Genomic DNA, 17103 nt, shown 5'->3' on the forward strand with positions numbered 1-17103 from the left:
ACTGTACTGCCAGGGAATTCCCATTGCTTTAGTATTCTAAGTTGTTTTCTATTGTTTTTTAACAAAAGTAGGATGATGTTTTATAATCTATTTTTTTCTTTTAATATATGATGAACATATTTCAAGGTAAAAGATATATTTCTACAACATTATTTTAAATGGTTCCATATTATTCTACTATATAGATATTCTATTATTTATTTTAGCAATCTGCTAGAGACATTTATAGTGTTTCTATCTTTTTACAATCACTAACAATACCACAGTGAATTATTTTGTTGCTAAATATCTATGCTCATTCCTATTTCCTTACCATAAAATTTAAGAAGTGAAATCATGTAACATTTGAAATGCTTCACTTGTAATCAGATTTAGAGACAAATGACTACATTAGATATCTCCCAGCTCAGTTGCTTTTTGCCCTCTTGAGTTTTAGTCCTAGCTGCTGTAGATTAAACGTGATCAAAGGGGCATGTACCATGGACCAGGGTTCAGTGGCTTTTACCCCTGCAGCAGGCTGGAGGCTATCACCTTGCTATAAAGCATAGGATGATGATTAGTTCTGAATGTCATGTTTTCTTGAAGCCTGATTGGCAGGTTGCCTAGGATAACTTGCAGACTACTTCCCTGCTTGTTTGGATATTTTTTTTCGTTTGGATTTTTTTTTCTGATATCAATGTTTGTATCTCAAACTATCTAAATGCACTCTTGGCAAGGTTCTGCTTGGGCCACATGTAGCTGTGGCTTGCCAAAATCATGGGTATATTTCCTGCTGCAAACTTGCACATGATCTTGGTCCACTCCAAGCTGACTGTCAGCATGTTAACTCTGCTCAAATAAAGAGCAGCTTGTTGGCAATCTGTATATCTTCTTTGGAGAAATGTCTATTTAGGTCTTCTGCCTATTTTTGGATTGGGTTGTTTATTTTTTTGTTATTGAGTTGCATGAGCTGCTTGTAAATTTTGGAGATTAACTACCATATGACTCAGAAATCCCACTACTGGGCATATATCCTGAGAAAACCATAATTCAAAAAGAGTCATGTACCAAAATGTTCATTGCAGCTCTATTTACAATTGCCAGGAGGTGAAAGCAACCTAACTGTCCATCATCGGATGAGTGGATAAACAAGATGTGGCACATATATACAATGGAATATTACTCAGCCATAAAAAGAAATGAAATTGAGTTATTTGTAGTGAGGTGGATGGACCTAGAATCTGTCATACAGAGTGAAGTAAGTCAGAAAGAGAAAGACAAATACTGTATGCTAACACATATATATGGAATCTAAGAAAAAAAAATGTCATGAAGAACCTAGGGGTAAGACGGGAATAAAGACACAGACCTACTAGAGAATGGACTTGAGGATATGGGGAGGGGGAAGGGTAAGCTGTGACAAAGTGAAAGAGTGGCATGGACATATATACACTACCAAACGTGAGGTAGATAGCTAGTGGGAAGCAGCCGCATAGCACAGGGAGATCAGCTCGGTACTTTGTGACCGCCTGGAGGGGTGGGATAGGGAGGGTGGGAGGGAGACGCAAAAGGGAGGGGATATGGAAACATATGTATATGTATAACTGATTAAATTTGTTATAAAGCAAAAAAATAAAAAAAAATAAAAAAAAAAAGACACAGACCTACTAGAGAATGGACTTGAGGATATGGGGAGGGGGAAGGGTAAGCTGTGACAAAGTGAGAGAGTGGCATGGACATATATACACTACCAAACGTAAAACAGATAGCTAGTGGGAAGCAGCCGCATAGCACAGGGAGATCAGCTAGGTGGTTTGTGACCACCTAGAGGGGTGAGATAGGGAGGATGGGAGGGAGGGAGACGCAAGAGGGAAGAGATATGGGAACATATGTATATGTATAACTGATTCACTTTGTTATAAAGTAGAAACTAACACACCATTGTAAAGCAATTATACTCCAATAAAGATGTAAAAAAATTATAAAAAAAAAGAGCAGCTTGCTCTCTGGGGCTTATATTTTTATTCAAAAAAAGTGAGAAGCAGGATAACGAGGTGGGAGATTCCTTCATTGAGAAGCAATGAGCCAGGGACTCTGTGGCAGGTGCTATGTGGGCATAAGGGTACAATGATTCTGACACATCTTGCCTGGCTCTTCTGGTTTCCAGGGTGCCTGGGGCATTACTAGATGGAACACAAGACCCCAGTTATGAACTATTAGAAGCAACCGAGGAGTCAGATTACAGAGAACAAAAGACACAGTCCCCAAGAGTTCCACTGGGTCCCCTTAGGCCACCAGTTTCCAGACTAAGTCTGAACAAGAGCCAATTTTATTCCATCTTCAACATTCTGAAAAGGCAGATGAATTTCAACTGCACAGCATTCTGGAAAGGCAAACATATGGAGACAATAAAAAGACCAGTGGTTGCCAGGGGCTCAGGGAGGGGGATAAAGAAGGAGTAGGTGGAGAACAGAGAATTTTCAGGACAGTGAAACTATTCTGTATGATACTATAATGGTGGATACCTGTCATTATACATTTGTCTAAACCCATAGAATGTACAACACCAAGAGTGAACTTTAATGTTAATTATGGACTCTGGGTGAGGATGATGTGTCAGTGTAAGTCCATCAGTTGTAGCAAATGTACCACTGTGGTGAGGGACATTGATAATGGGGGAGGCTATGTATACAGAGGGGCAGAGAGTCTACGGAAAGTCTCTGTACCTTCCTCTCAGTTTTGCTGTGAACCTAAAACAGCTCTAAAAAAAATGTCTAAAAAGAAAAAAAAGGAGATGACAGCAAAAACAGAGTCCCTAATCAGCATTATTACATCAGTCGTTCCTGAAGAATTTCAGACAGGTTGTAACAGACTCCTCTATGAGTGAATGCATCAAATGACGTTGATTCTTGCTATTAAAATGGATGCTAAGACAGTCACAATCTGAGTCATTGCTTTGCACAACTGTCACTTTAACAATAAGCAAGAATAAAGAATATTGATTCTATTTCATCTGCTCCCTATATGTACAAATTTGGTGTGAGGTTGTAAGGTAATTGGAAGAGCTACTTCACTAAATTATTTTTCAACTGTTGACTAAGTGTTTGGGGTAACTCTTCCCAGTCGCTGGCCTAAATGATGTTCCTTGTTGCAATCCTCGTTTCTTTCTAGCTAATCTATCTATCTTGAATCTTCTTTGCTTGAGAGAGAAAGAGTGTTCTAAATGTCCTACATCAGCGGTCCCCAACCTCTTTTGGCACCAGGGACCGGTTTCATGGAAGACAATTTTTCCAAGGACCAGGGCGGAGATGGTTTCAGGATGATTCAAGCGCGTCACATTTTTTTTTTTTTTCGGTACACGGGCCTCTCACTGTTGTGGCCTCTTCCGTTGCGGAGCACAGGCTCCGGACGTGCAGGCTCAGCGGCCATGGCTCACAGGCCTAGCCACTCCGCGGCGTGTGGGATCTTCCCGAACCGGGGCACGAACCCGTGTCCCCTGCATCGGCAGGCAGACTCTCAACCACTGCGCCATCAGGGAAGCCCACGCGCATTATATTTATTGTGCACTTTATTTCTATTATTATTACACTGTAATATATAATGAAATAATTATACAACTCACCATTATGCAGAATCAGTGGGAGCCCTGAGCTCGTTTTCACTTGCCGCTCACTTGATAGGGCTTTAATATGAGTCTGCAAGCAATTGATTTATTATGGCCTCTGTGCAGTCAAGCCTCTCTGCTACTGATAATCTGTATTTGCAGCCGCTCCCCAGCGCTAGCATCACTGCCTCGGCTCCACCCCAGATCATCAAGCATTAGATTAGCATAAGGAGCTCACAACCTAGACCCCTCACACGCACAGTTCACAGTACGGTTCGTGCTCCTATGAGAATCTAATGCCACTGCTGATCTGACAGGAGGCGGAGCTCAGGCTGTAATGCGAGCAAGGGGGAGCGGCTGTAAATACAGATGAAGCATCGCTCACTCTCCTGACTGCTGTGCAGCCCAGTTCCTAACAGGCCACGGACCAGTACCAATCTATGGCCTGGGTGTTGGGGATCCCTGTCCTACATTGAAGTATTTTATGAATATTTACAAATCCTTTGGCATACCATCTTAACAAGCAAAATGTGTTACAAGGAGATAGAACTTTCTGGTTTCGAGCAATGTGTGTTGCATAATTCAGAGTAACTCAACTGAGTTTAACGCAACAAATATTTATTGAGTGCCTATTCTGCGTTTAAACTGTGCTCTGGGGTGGGGGGGAAAGGGTATGGAGAAAGAGATATAAATCAGAGTTCTTATCTTCAAGAAACAGGCAATGTAGTTGGAAAGAAAAGACATACACCCAGACTTCCCTGGTGGTGCAGTGGTTGAGAATCCGTCTGCCAATGCAGGGGATATGGGTTCGATCCCTGGTCCGGGAAGATCCCACATGCCACGGAGCAACTAAGCCTGTGTGCCACAACTACTGAAGGCTATGTGACTAGAGCCCATGCTCTGCAACAAGAGAAGCCACTGCAATAAGAAGCCCGCGCTGCAACGAAGAGTAGCCTCCACTCGCCACAACTAGAGAAAGTCTGCACACAGCAACGAAGACCCAAAGCAGCCATAAATAAATAAATAAATAAATAAATAAATAAATAAATTTATTAAAAAAAAAAAGACACCCATGAAACAATTCAATCACATTATTGGACATACATGATAAATGTCAATCATTCATCTGTTCAGCAAAAATGTTGAATGCTTTCCATGTGCTAAGTAGGAACTGGGGATACACAGTTAAAATAATCTCTGCCTTCAAGGTGCTGACAGCAAAATGGAAAAACCAGACAAGTAAACAAGAGTTACACTGCTATGATGAGGGATGATTACAGCAGAAATGGGATCAAGGGGTGGGTGGGGTCTGGAAGGTTATGGAAAGCTTCATGGAGGAGATGGTTCAAGAGGCCCCACTAAAAGGAACTGGAGATCTCTGGAGAAATGGCCGAGCCAGGTCTGCAGCAGGGAAAGTACGAGGTGAGCTTGGGGATGAGGACCTAAAGTTTGTTCATTAGATATCTCTAACAAAGTACATTGTTTTAAGAACAGCCATGTATGAAACAGATAAGAGCACTAAGTGGTAAAATGGGCTAGACTACTAGGGACAGTTTCATGGAGAAGCTGGGAGTAGGAACCCTGGTCAGCCTTGGAAGATACCTAGGAATTGAGAAAGTAGCATGTAAACTGGTATAACATTTGGGAGAAATTTTAGTGATAAATGTTTTTTTAAAAAAGTAAAAGCATATCCCGTGACCCGTAATCCAAGTTCTAGGAAATTTATCATATGGAAACAATTGAATAGCTAGAAAAATTTATGTACAATAAAGTTCATCACAGCATTGTTTGTATAGCAAGAGAAGAAATACAGAGAAACAGAAACACAGAAAAGAAGGAAAGAAAGAAAGAAGGAAGGAAGGATGGGAAGAAAGAAAGACAGGAAGGAGGGAAGAAAGAAAGGAGGGGAAGGAATGGAGGAAGGAAGAGAAAGGAAGAAAGAACAAGTTCTTCAATAAAGGATAGCTGAGGGCTTCCCTGGTGGTGCAGTGGTTGAGAGTCCGCCTGCCGATGCAGGGGACACGGGTTCGTGCCCCGGTCTGGGAAGATCCCACATGCCTCGGAGCGGCTGGGCCCGTGAGCCATGGCCGCTGAGCCTGCACATCCGGAGCCTGTGCTCTGCAACGGGAGAGGCCACAACAGTGAGAGGCCCGCGTACCACAAAAAAATAAATAAATAAATAAATAAAATAAAGGCTAGCTGAAGAAAGTAAGGTACACCACGCGATGGAATGTTATTCTGTCATTTTAAAAGACTGCAGTAAAATATATTACTAATTTGGAAAGATGTCCATGATATCTTTCCACATGATATCTTGTAGAACTTACGTATTACATAAATGCATTTCTGTGAAAAGAAAAAAAGTAGCGTGTGTGTGTGTGTGTGCATGCGCACGCATGTGTGTAGAAAGAGATGTTTGTCTGTTAAGCTTAAGGAAAAATTCAGAACACCCAACAGTTAAGAGGCATGAGCTTGAAGGAATAAACAAAGGACTTTCACTTCCTACTTTGTATATTTTAAGTGGTAGTTTTGTGGTTGTTACTTATTTTCATTTTATTTTTCCAAATACAAATTTTAAATATAGAAAATATGTTAATATTAAAAAGTTGCTATTCTAGATTCCTAATATAAGCTTTTTAAAAAATATATTTATTTATTGATTTGGTTGCACTGGGTCTTAGTTGTGGCAGGTGGGCTCCTTAGTTGCGGCTCCAGGGCTTCTTAGTTGTGGCTCGCCAACTCCTTAGTTGCAGCACTTGGGCTCCTTAGTTGTGGCAGGCGGGGTCCTTAGTTGTGGCATGCAGGTGGGATCTAGTTCCGTGACCAGGGGTCAAACCTGGACCCCCTGCACTGGGAGTGTGGAGTCTTATCCACTGCTCAACCAGGGAAGTCCCTTCCTAATATATACCTTAAAAGCATCTTTCTTCTAGCTTTTCTTGGGGATGGTGATGATTTAAAAACCAAAACCCATACACAGGAAAAATAATTATTAGTTACTACCTTCAATATCCTATAGACAGCCCCTTGATAAAAGTTTGGGTATACTGGCTTCAATTCAGAAATTGAGAAAACAGAGTAACAGTAATTGTTCATACCTATACCACGGTGATTTTCAAATCAGAGGGGAAACTAATACCCAGTGAAGTGTACCCTGAACCCCATAACCTAAGTAGAGCCCACATTTGCAAGTGTCTTCTTGGTATCAGGGGCTGTATTTTGTGACCCTGGGGGATATCTCTTTTTTTAAAAAAAATTATTTATTCATTTATTTTTGGTTGCATTGGGTCTTCGTTGCTGTGTGCGGGCTTTCTTTAGTTGCGGCGAGCGGGGGTTACTCTTTGTTGCGGTGCATGAGCTTCTCATTGAGGTGGCTTCTCTTCTTGCAGAGCATGGGCTCTAGGTACACGGGCTTCAGTAGTTGTGGCTTGCAGGCTCTAGAGCGCAGGTTCAGTAGTTGTGGCGCATGGGCTTTGCTGCTCCGCGGCATGTGGGATCTTCCCGGACCAGGGATCGAATCCATGTCCCCTGCATTGGCAGGCGGATTCTTAACCCACCGTGCCACCAGGGAAGTCCCTGGGGGATATTTCTTAATGTGAAACTAGCAGGACTCTTAAGGTGGTCCCGTTAGCCCTGTCCCAAACCACTGAGTCAGCCCAGCAAAGACTTAGATGAGCATTACTCAGTGTCATAATATTTGAGATTTGCTTTAAAGATATTGGAGATGGGGAAGTAGGTGACAGTGTAAACAAGGTGGACCACAAATTGATAATTATTAAAGTTGGGTAAAGGGTACATGGGGGTTCATCATAAAATTTTGTCTATTTTTGTATGTATTTGGAATTTTCAATAATAAAAAAGGTTTTTAAAAGTGTTTAAATAAGATCATTCAACTAGAAGTCACAAATCTCGGTTATTAATCTTAATTATTCATCCCGTGTTTGATCCTGGTTTGCCGACCAAATTGAGGCAAGAAAACTTGATGTGCTCCAGTGTTTATCTGTAATACAGGGGTCATCCCTAACACCCAGTAACCTCTTCAATTCCAAGTTGATTTCTTACTTTGATTTGAAATGCTTTTAAAAAGGCCTAAAATAGGGAATTCCCTGGCCGTGGTTAAGACTCAGTGCTTTCACTGCTGTGGCCTGGGTTCAGTCCCTGGTTGGGGAACTAAGATCCCGCAAGCTGAGGAGCGCAGCTGCTCATCTTTACTTATTAAACTTTATTTATTAAATAAAATTTAATAAATAAATTTTATTTATTAAAAAATAAAATAAAATAGACTAAAATAGGGTTCAATTTTTAACCCTTTGGTATTAAATTAACACATATTCCTATCATATTTGTAGCCTTAATTGTCTTCAGATGAATTCAGCATTAAAAAGTCTAAGGAGAACACAGTCTGAACTCTGAAAATTACTTACACCAGTCTCACCTGCAAATCAGCCATCCCTCTGCTTGGGGGTGTCTACAATCATTCCTAATATCGAACATCCTTTTTTAAGGGCAGACAGAGACATCTTCAAACTTTGGAAGGAATTCATCAGTAGAAATAGCTGTTTGGTCCCAGATCGATCCACTAGGGAGATTTAAAACTTAAAAAAAGAAATAAATAAAAATCCAGCTCACGATTTTTTTAAAAAATTTATTTTGGCTGTGCCAGGTCTTAGTTGCAGCATGTGTGATCTTTAGTTGTGCATGCATGCGGGATCTAGTTTCCTGACCAGGATCAAACCTGGGCCCCCTGCATTGGGAGCGTGGAGGGTTACCCACTGGACGACCAGGGAAGTCCCCCAGCTCATGATTAAAGAATTAGTCTTCTTCGGTGCAAGTTTTTAGCAAAATGAATGAGAGCGCCAACTGCTGGGAACATGTGAACTTCTGAGCGTGAATACTGATGAGCTGGTTTCCTCAGCCCCACCCATTTGAATCACCTGAGAGCCACCGGTTAAAATGGAAGGTTTATAGGCTCTAGGCCTGCTGTATTAGAATCCATGCAGGTGGGGCTCAAAGATTTATATTTTATACAAGTCTTCATGGACTTTGAAGTTTAAGAGACAAATGCCTTAGCTCTCAAACTTGCCTGATAAGAATCATCTGGGAATGCTTGTTTAAAATACTTTTACCTGGATCACACTCCAGGCTTATGGAATCAGGACATTCACGAAAGGTCTTGATAAGAATCATCTGGGGTGGGGGGATGAGCGCAATAGGTGAGGGAGATTAAGAGGTACAAATATCCAATTAAAAATAAATGAGTCGGGGGCTTCCCTGGTGGCTCAGTGGTTGGGAGTCCGCCTACTGATGCAGGAGACACGGGTTCGTGCCCCGGTCTGGGAAGATCCCACATGCCGCGGAGTGGCTGGGCCCGTGAGCCATGGCCGCTGAGCCTGCGCGTCCGGAGCCTGTGCTCCGCAGCGGGAGAGGCCACAACAGTAAGAGGGCCATGTACGGCTAAATAAATGAATAAATGAATGAATGAATGAATGAGTCGGGACTTCCCTGGTGGCTGCAGTGGTTAAGAATCCGCCTGCCAATGCAGGGGACACGAGTTCGAGCCCTGGTCTGGGAAGATCCCACATGCCGCGGAGCAACCGGGCCCTTGAGCCACAATTACTGAGCCTGCCTTCTAGAGCCCGCGAGCCACAACTACTGAGCCCACGTGCTTAGAGCCCGTGCTCCGCAACAAGAAAAGCCACCAGAATGAGAAGCCCGCACGCTGCAGTGAAGAGTGGTCCCTGCTCGCCGCAACTAGAGAAAGCCCACATGCAGTGGCTAAGACCCAATGCAGCCAAACATGAATAAATAAAATAAATACATTTTTTAAAGTAAATAAATTAAAATAAATGAGTCACAGGGATGAAATGTACAGCATGGGGAATATAGTCAATATTGTAATATCTTTGTATGGTGACAGATGGCAAATAGACTTATCATGGTGATCATTTTGTAATGTATAGAAATATTGAATCACTAGGTTGTGCACTCAGGACTAATGTTGTGTTGTTGTAGGTCAATTATACTTCAATTCAAATACATACATACATACATACCTACATAATGGGGAGTGGGAATCATCTGGGAATACTTGTTAAAAATACTTTTACCTGAATCACATTCCAGGCTTACTGAATCAGGACCTCCAGGAAAGGGGACTGGGACTTTAAATTTGTAACAAGAACGCCAAATGAATCTTAAAAGTTGAATGTTTAGTAAATATTGCAGAGTTAAATGTCATGTTTAACTCTAGGTATTTTCCATGCCAAGATAGAAGAGCACAATTGCAGTTAATTGATAACTGGTGTATAGGACATCCAGATGTGGGGATTTGGCAATAGTCCCTGGGTTTTCTGTCTTGTAGTTTTAATTCAGCTCTGCAGCTTTAAGTTCCAGCCCATATCCCTTAGAATTCCAACCCCAGGCTCTTGAAGGCTTCATCTCTAATAACAGCTATCAAATCTATGACACCAACTGCCTAACAGGCAGAACTCCCTCTTGGAGAGACTCCTTCCTCCCCAACTTGTTTGCTTTGGGAAACTTTTTACTCGTGCCTGCACCCCTATGCACTCCACCTCCTTTTCTCCTGTGGACCAGTGCCCTAGGTTTATATTTACCTTTGGAATCATATTTGTGTCCAACAGAATCACCAAAATCCAGCTTTGTGCAGGGGTCAGATGGTGAACCTTGCCCTGTTCTGGGATTTATCTGGATTCCTTCCAAGGGTCCTGCCCTACCACCACTGCCTGAGGAGACACAGAAACAATAGAGTTGTCTTTTCTGCTTCAGGTTAACTAAAAAATCCCAATCACTTTACAATAGTTCTGCTGGGGATGGGGAGAGTTCTCTGCCCAGTTAAGTCTGAGATATACTAGGTCAGAAAAATATAAACAGAGTCTTAAATAAAATATTGCATCATGAATATACTAGAGGGAGAAACAGTGCAAAATTTCCCAAACTTAACTATTGAATCCTTTATTTTTTATTTATTTCATTTTATTTTTTACAAGTAGAACTTTTTATTTGGAAAGTTTTGGAACTATCATGTACAGGAATGCAAAATTTTTTAAATTGAAGTATCATTGACTTACAGTGTTATGTTAGTTTTGGGTGTACAGCAAAGTAATTCATATATATATATATAGGTATACAGATAGATAGATAGATAGATAGATGTACTCTTTTTCAGATTCCTTTCCTTTATAGTTTATTACAAAATACTGAGTATAGTTCCCTGTGTTATACAGTAGGTCTTTGTTGGTTACCTATTTTATATATAGTAGTGTGTATATGCTAATTCCAAATGCCTAATTTATCCCTTCCCCACTTTCCCCTTTGGTAATCATAAGTTTGTTTTCTATGTCTGTGGGTCTGTTTCTTTTTTGTCTGTGTGTCTCTTTAGTTTTGAGGTCCAGAAAACAATACCTCTGTCAGGAATGGGCTACCTTAGGTTACATGGAACAGAAGGATTACCTCACAGTTTCCACACCATTGGTGCTTTTTCAATAGCTGAGTGTTCTGCTTGAAATTCAGCTACAAAGCTGTTCTGCTAACCATGGCACACTTGTCTCCCTACCAGTACATTTGTCAGCTCTCCTGGCATTCCACACAGTAGTTCCTTCCTTGCAATTTTACCATTCCTCCCCTAGATGCATCGATCTGTGTGGTGAGTCAATGACCTGGCAATGGCCCTTGGTCAGTGGTTTTTGAAAAGCTCCACAAAGCATGTTTTGCAAAAGAGTTAGTCTCATATGCCCATTTCTACACATTGGCCATGCTTTTATTTATGGCAGGGACCTTGTCTAATGCACCTCTACTGTACCTAGCCCAGTTCTAGACCCAGTAGGTGTTCAATAAATGTTGCTGAAAGGATGTACCAAACATGATCCATAAACTAAATTAAAACTTGGTCACTCTCCAAAGTCAAGGTCATAATCTACCTTTCTCATAAGAGAGTTCTGTCTGTACTTAAATAGTTGGGATTATTAACCCCTTCTCTTTCAAGACAAATTCTACAGCATTTTGTTCTCTAACCTTCACATTGTTTTTGATTTTGTAAGAAACTGTATAACAAATATGAGACCTTGCCCAAGATAAAGTTTCTACATTTTATTTCAAGCTCCTGCCTTACAAAACTTCTGCATAGGCAATCCCAGATCTGGTTTTTAATTTCTCACTCCACTGGGAATTCTCCCAATATTTGCTATGGTTTCATCATGTTCTTATTAACTTGTCCAGCCGCATGACAGTTGTTTTTCTTCAAAGATTATGTTTGGGCCAGGCCTGAGTAGAGAAAGTGGGTCTGCTTTCTCTTCTTCTAATATAATTTGCATTCCTAAGGTTAAACACATTAGTACCAGATTGCCTTAATTAACCACATACGTATATGTAAGAAGCCATGTCAGGACTTCCCTGGTTGCACAGTGGTTGGGAATCTGCCTGCCAATGCAGGGGACACAGGTTCCAGCCGTGGTCAGGGAAGATTCCACATGCCGTGGAGCAACTAAGCCCGTGTGCCACAACTACTGAGCCTGTGCTCTAGAGCCCACAAGCCACAGCTACGGAGCCCCCGTGCCACAACTACTGAAGCCCACATGCCTAGAGCCTGTGCTCTGCAACAAGAGAAGCCGCCACAGTGAGAAACCTGTGCATCACAACGAAGAGTAGCCCTCGCTTGCCGCAACTAGAGAAAGCCCACACGCAGCAAAAAAACCCAACGCGGCCAAAAACAAATAATAAATAAATTAATTAAAAAACCCCAGAAGAAGCCATGTCCGTTCTTTCCTTATCCAAAGTTTTGTATTTCATCCGGCTTGCCAACTTCCCAAAAGATTAACTGAAATCAGCTGGTTCATGTTTAAAACAGCTCGGTGTATCTTGTCCTCTATCACTATCTCTCTTCCTTTCTTTCTCCCCCATCACACAAAACACAAACACAAGCACACTCTGGGTTTATTTTGTACCTCCAGTCCTCAAGCAGACTATAGAACTCTTTGGGGAATATATCAAAGGCAAGAGATCTACAGTCTTAATTGTCTTTCTTAACTTTCTAGCCCCTTTACCAGATGTTTCCATAAAGATTTTTCTTTCTTTTTTTTAATGGTGAACATTAAAAGACACATTTCAGTATGTCTCTAAAAGATAAGAACATTTAATAAACATAACCACACTACCATTACCACATCAAAAAACTAACAATGATTTCATAATAGCAAATATTCCAATAGTTTCATAAGGTTAAATATTTATTGATTTTAAAAACCCCTACAAATTCCAAATAAATTCCACACATTGTGATTGGCTGATATGTCTTCTAAGTCTTTTTCAGTGTATAGGTTTCCTCTCCATCTCTTTCTTTCCATGTAATTTAATAACGGAACTCAGTTGTTTGTCCAGTAGCGTTTCCAGCCGCTGAATTTTGCTGAACAAATCCTTGTGGTGCAATTTAACATTCACAGCATTCTGAAATTTGGCTGTAGGCATGTTTGATTATTTTTACACTTCAAGTCATCAAGTAACTCGAATATATTAAGATAAATCCCATCTGCTCTTTTCCCCCAAGAAATATAGATAACCTTTCCATTCAGTAAGTCCCCTGTCCTAAATTTCCAGTTGTCATTTTCGTTACTTTTTAAGGATGCACACAACAAAATGAAAAGAAAAAGGAAAGAAAAGAAACCCAAACAAAAAAACTTTGCCGATTTTTTCCCTGTAAACGTCCATTAGAGGGCGACATTTGCCTTAGTATTTATATTTCCCCTAATAAATATTAAATTGCATCCGATTTTCGCATTTTTGACAGGTTGAACCTCCTTACCTACTTCGACTTCTCATCTCTTGTTCTATAAGATGTAGTCACACCTTGTGTCCTCTCTTGATTTGGTCCCTGCGGACTTGCGTCGTTCGTATGAGTAGGTCCATCCTTGACGCCGTTCCCAACCCTAACCATGAGGGGGCGGTATTGCATAAATAAAGATGCGCAGGAAGGCAAAATTAGGCCAAACTGCCAAAGAAAAAGGAGTTTCACAGGGAAAGGGCCATTAATTTAAGAAGGAAAGAGACAAACCAGGCATTTCTAGTTCGTATCCAACTCACGGCTCAAGGTCAGCACCGTGTGAGATACAGCACAAAGGAGCTATTCAAGAGCGCGGGAGGAGGCTGACTTGGGGGAAACGCGTTCACAATCTCCTTGATTTTGCGGTTCCACTGGAGGAGGCATATGCACATTCGTGCACGTGCGTGTGAATAGTTACAGGACAGCAGCGGGACGGAGTGGGACCGCGCATGGATCTGCTGGAATCAATCGAACTTTGACCGCCTCTGAACACGCGCCTGAGACAGGTTTACAAGGGTGCTGCTTGGAGGTCAGCTCTCATTTTACCCGGGAAGGAAAGCGAGTCCTGAGGGGGGCAGATAACTCGCCCAAGGGCACACCGTTAGGAAGAGGTGCATTCAGCCAGGTGTTCCGAGCGCAGGCCAGTGCTAGGGACGTTTCTCACCTTCGCACACCCATTACACACGTGTGTAACAACCCCCCACCCCCCGTACACATGCACACAATCGGACACTGGCTCCTCGGACAGGAAGGATCCAACACAGCAAAAGGTATTGTACAGTTGTTAACAGCGAAGACATGGACACTTGAGAATCTGATCAGTTAGAGCCCTCTCCCCGAGTAATACTCAGACTACTGCATGTGTAATATTGCAAGTGGCGGGGTGGGGGTGGGGGACGGGGGCGGAATCGCAGGCCTCCTGGAGCCCGTCCATTTATCAGATGCCAGATTAGGGAGAGATTGTTCTGATTGGAGCTTAGAGAGCACCGTAAAGAAAACCAGACGGATCGGGGAAGAAAAGCAAACAGGGGCGTCTCTCCTCCCTCCCCAACTTCACTGGAGTTTCGTCTGGAAGAAGGGAGGGCCTTGGCAGAAAGTCTTGTAGAGAGGTGGAGCGACTGGCTTGGGTCCCCTCCCCCATGCCGCTGTGCCCTCCCCCAGCCCCACCTCCCTTGCTCCCTACCCACACTCGACTCGCTGGCGTCGGCGTTCGGCAGCAGAGGGCTCGAAAGGGAGCTGCGAACGCCCAAAGCCTGGACGACGGGAAGGGGCAGCGCACAGTGGCTTTTCCTTCACATTTTTCTTTAAGTCGTCAGCTCCCGAGCCTAACGTTTCGATCCCTCCTTTCCCAGTCTCTGCTCCCCACCTCCCAGCTCACTCACCCGCCTTCTCTTCCCCCTCCTCCTCCATCCTCCCGTCAGCTCTACCAGACCCTCGGCCTCCAGCCCCGCCTCCGCCGCCGAGGGGTTTTACCCGCGGCGGAGTGAAATCTGCATAGTGACCGCCTCTGTGGGAGATCATTGGTGCAGCCCCTGCCCGTCGCAGCCGATGATTGGTGGGCTGCCCCGCGTTATTTGCATGCCGGTGGCGGCCGAGTACCTAGCCCGTGCGGGAGGCCGGCGCCGCGCAGAAGTTTGCTGAGAGCTTCGTCGGCGGTCGGTCCCGTACTCGCACAGCTCTCGGAGCCGCCTCTTTCTGCTGCCGCCGCCCTGTTCTCTCGGGATTCCTTCTCCGCGGAAGATAGACGCTTTGCGTGAGGGAAGTTGAAGTGGGCTAGGGGGAGTGCCGAGGAGGAGCGGCGGGGGGCCTTTCCAGTGACGGCTTCGAGTCCAGACGCCGGGAGCGTGGGGCTCCGGCCGCCGCGAATCTCGCCCACCTTCCCGCGGCCGCCGGGCGGGCGGGCGGGCAATGCGGCCGCCGAGCCCCGCGGCGCCGAGAGGAAAGAGGGCGCCCCGGAGAGCCTAGAGCTTGTTTCTGCCCACTTGGGGAAGGACGCATGGAGTTGTGAGCACCCCTCGCTCGGCGAGGCCGCCCCGGCCAGGCTCCCCATGGCCGGGACGTACAGCTCCACCTTGAAGACGCTGGAGGACTTGACCTTGGACTCCGGGTATGGGGCCGGGGACTCGTGCCGCTCGCTCAGCCTCTCGTCCTCCAAGTCCAACTCGCAGGCGATCAACTCTTCGGCGCAGCAGCACCGCGGGGCGGCCTGGTGGTGCTACTCCGGCTCCATAAACAGCCGCCACAACAGCTGGGACACGGTGAACACGGTGCTGCCCGAGGACCCCGAAGTGGCCGACCTCTTCTCACGCTGCCCGCGCCTCCCCGAGCTGGAGGAGTTCCCCTGGACCGAGGGAGACGTGGCCCGGGTGCTTCGCAAAGGTGCCGGCGGCCGGCGGCAGCCCCTGTTCTCCGCCGAGGCGGTTAGGCGCCTGGCGGGGCTGCTCCGCCGGGCGCTCATCCGTGTGGCCCGTGAGGCGCAGCGCCTGAGCGTGCTGCACGCCAAGTGCACCCGCTTCGAGGTGCAGAGCGCTGTGCGCCTGGTGCACAGCTGGGCGCTGGCCGAGAGCTGCTCGCTGGCCGCCGTCAAGGCGCTGTCCCTGTACAGCATGAGCGCGGGCGACGGGCTGCGCCGGGGCAAGTCGGCGCGCTGCGGCCTCACCTTCTCGGTTGGCCGCTTCTTCCGCTGGATGGTGGACACCCGCATCTCCGTGCGCATCCACGAGTACGCGGCCATCTCGCTCACCGCCTGCATGGAGAATCTGGTGGAGGAGATCCGGGCCAGGGTGCTGGCCAGCCAGAGCCCCGACGGCGGAGGGGCCGGAGGCGGGGAGGTGTCCGCTGAGGCCCTGGAGATGGTCATCAACAATGACGCCGAACTCTGGGGCGTCCTGCAGCCCTATGAGCATCTCATCTGCGGCAAAAACGCCAATGGTAAGCACGCGGGCCCCCGACCCATGGACGGGGTGGGGGAGAAGTCGGACATGGGTTACCCAGGGGGTGAATTTCCTAGGACGAAGGAAATTCAAGACCTGAGAGAAAGCTTTCGGTCTACGGGTGGAGGAATTCATTAAAGGGTCTTTCCCGAGATTGTTCTTTCAACGACTGACTTTTGGAGGGCAAAGTCGTGGTTGATTTTCTACTTTCTGTTCTGCGTCGTGTTGTTGCTACTGGGGGCTGTTCACTGATTGAACCTCTCGACCAAGCCATCCCTGAATCTCTCTTGGCGCGAAGCTTACTGCCCCGTCGCTCTCTGCCTTGCTTGACGGATCTATAGTTGGCATCTCTCCCCAGAGCTGGGCAGATCGACTGTGGTTCTGTCCCAGTTCTCTCCAGTCCAGTAGCAGTAGCCAGAGGGCCCAAACTCTTAAGACCTGAACCTTGGGTAAGTGGGACGGGAGGAAGGGAGCTGGAAGCCCAGGACCTTGGTGCGGCCACCTTGGGCTTTGCTGGATTGAAGCATGCCTTTCAGGCCCTCTCCTGGAAGGTGGGGTGGTACTGGTGGGTTCTTAACTCTGTGTGCCCAGACTGATGGAACCTGGTGACTCCTGAATCCCATTCCCAGAAAGGGAACCACATCCTAGCTCCCAGGGCCTGACTTTCAAAGCTGTCACCAAGTGAGCAATTGATTAAAACCCTTGTGTTGTATTATATTAAATGCACAACCTTATGGACTTTCCCGAAACAAACCAAG

General features: G+C 45.2%; 1 protein-coding gene and 1 long non-coding RNA gene across 3 annotated transcripts in view; one reads left to right on the forward strand and one right to left on the reverse strand.

Moving 5' to 3' along the window:
- Positions 1–12809: 12809 nt before the first annotated feature.
- On the reverse strand, positions 12810–14846 carry LOC309808150. Its single transcript, XR_014294704.1, has 3 exons — positions 14795–14846; positions 13395–13580; positions 12810–13050 (listed from the first exon to the last, which is right to left on the reverse strand). It is a non-coding gene; the product is annotated as an uncharacterized lncRNA (long non-coding RNA).
- Positions 14847–15032: 186 nt separating this feature from the next.
- Positions 15033–17103, forward strand: part of ABTB2 (ankyrin repeat and BTB domain containing 2) — a 183666-nt gene continuing 181595 nt past the window's right edge. For both annotated transcript variants that reach the window (XM_082626540.1, XM_082626541.1), the window contains exon 1: positions 15033–16343. In XM_082626540.1, the coding sequence (XP_082482666.1) occupies positions 15461–16343 (883 nt within the window). In that variant the 5' untranslated portion in view covers positions 15033–15460. The remainder of the gene's footprint in view (positions 16344–17103) is intronic.

The sequence above is a fragment of the Mesoplodon mirus genome (assembly GCF_964341445.2).
Source record: "Mesoplodon mirus genome assembly, chromosome: 7".
NCBI classification, from domain to species: domain Eukaryota; kingdom Metazoa; phylum Chordata; class Mammalia; order Artiodactyla; family Ziphiidae; genus Mesoplodon; species Mesoplodon mirus.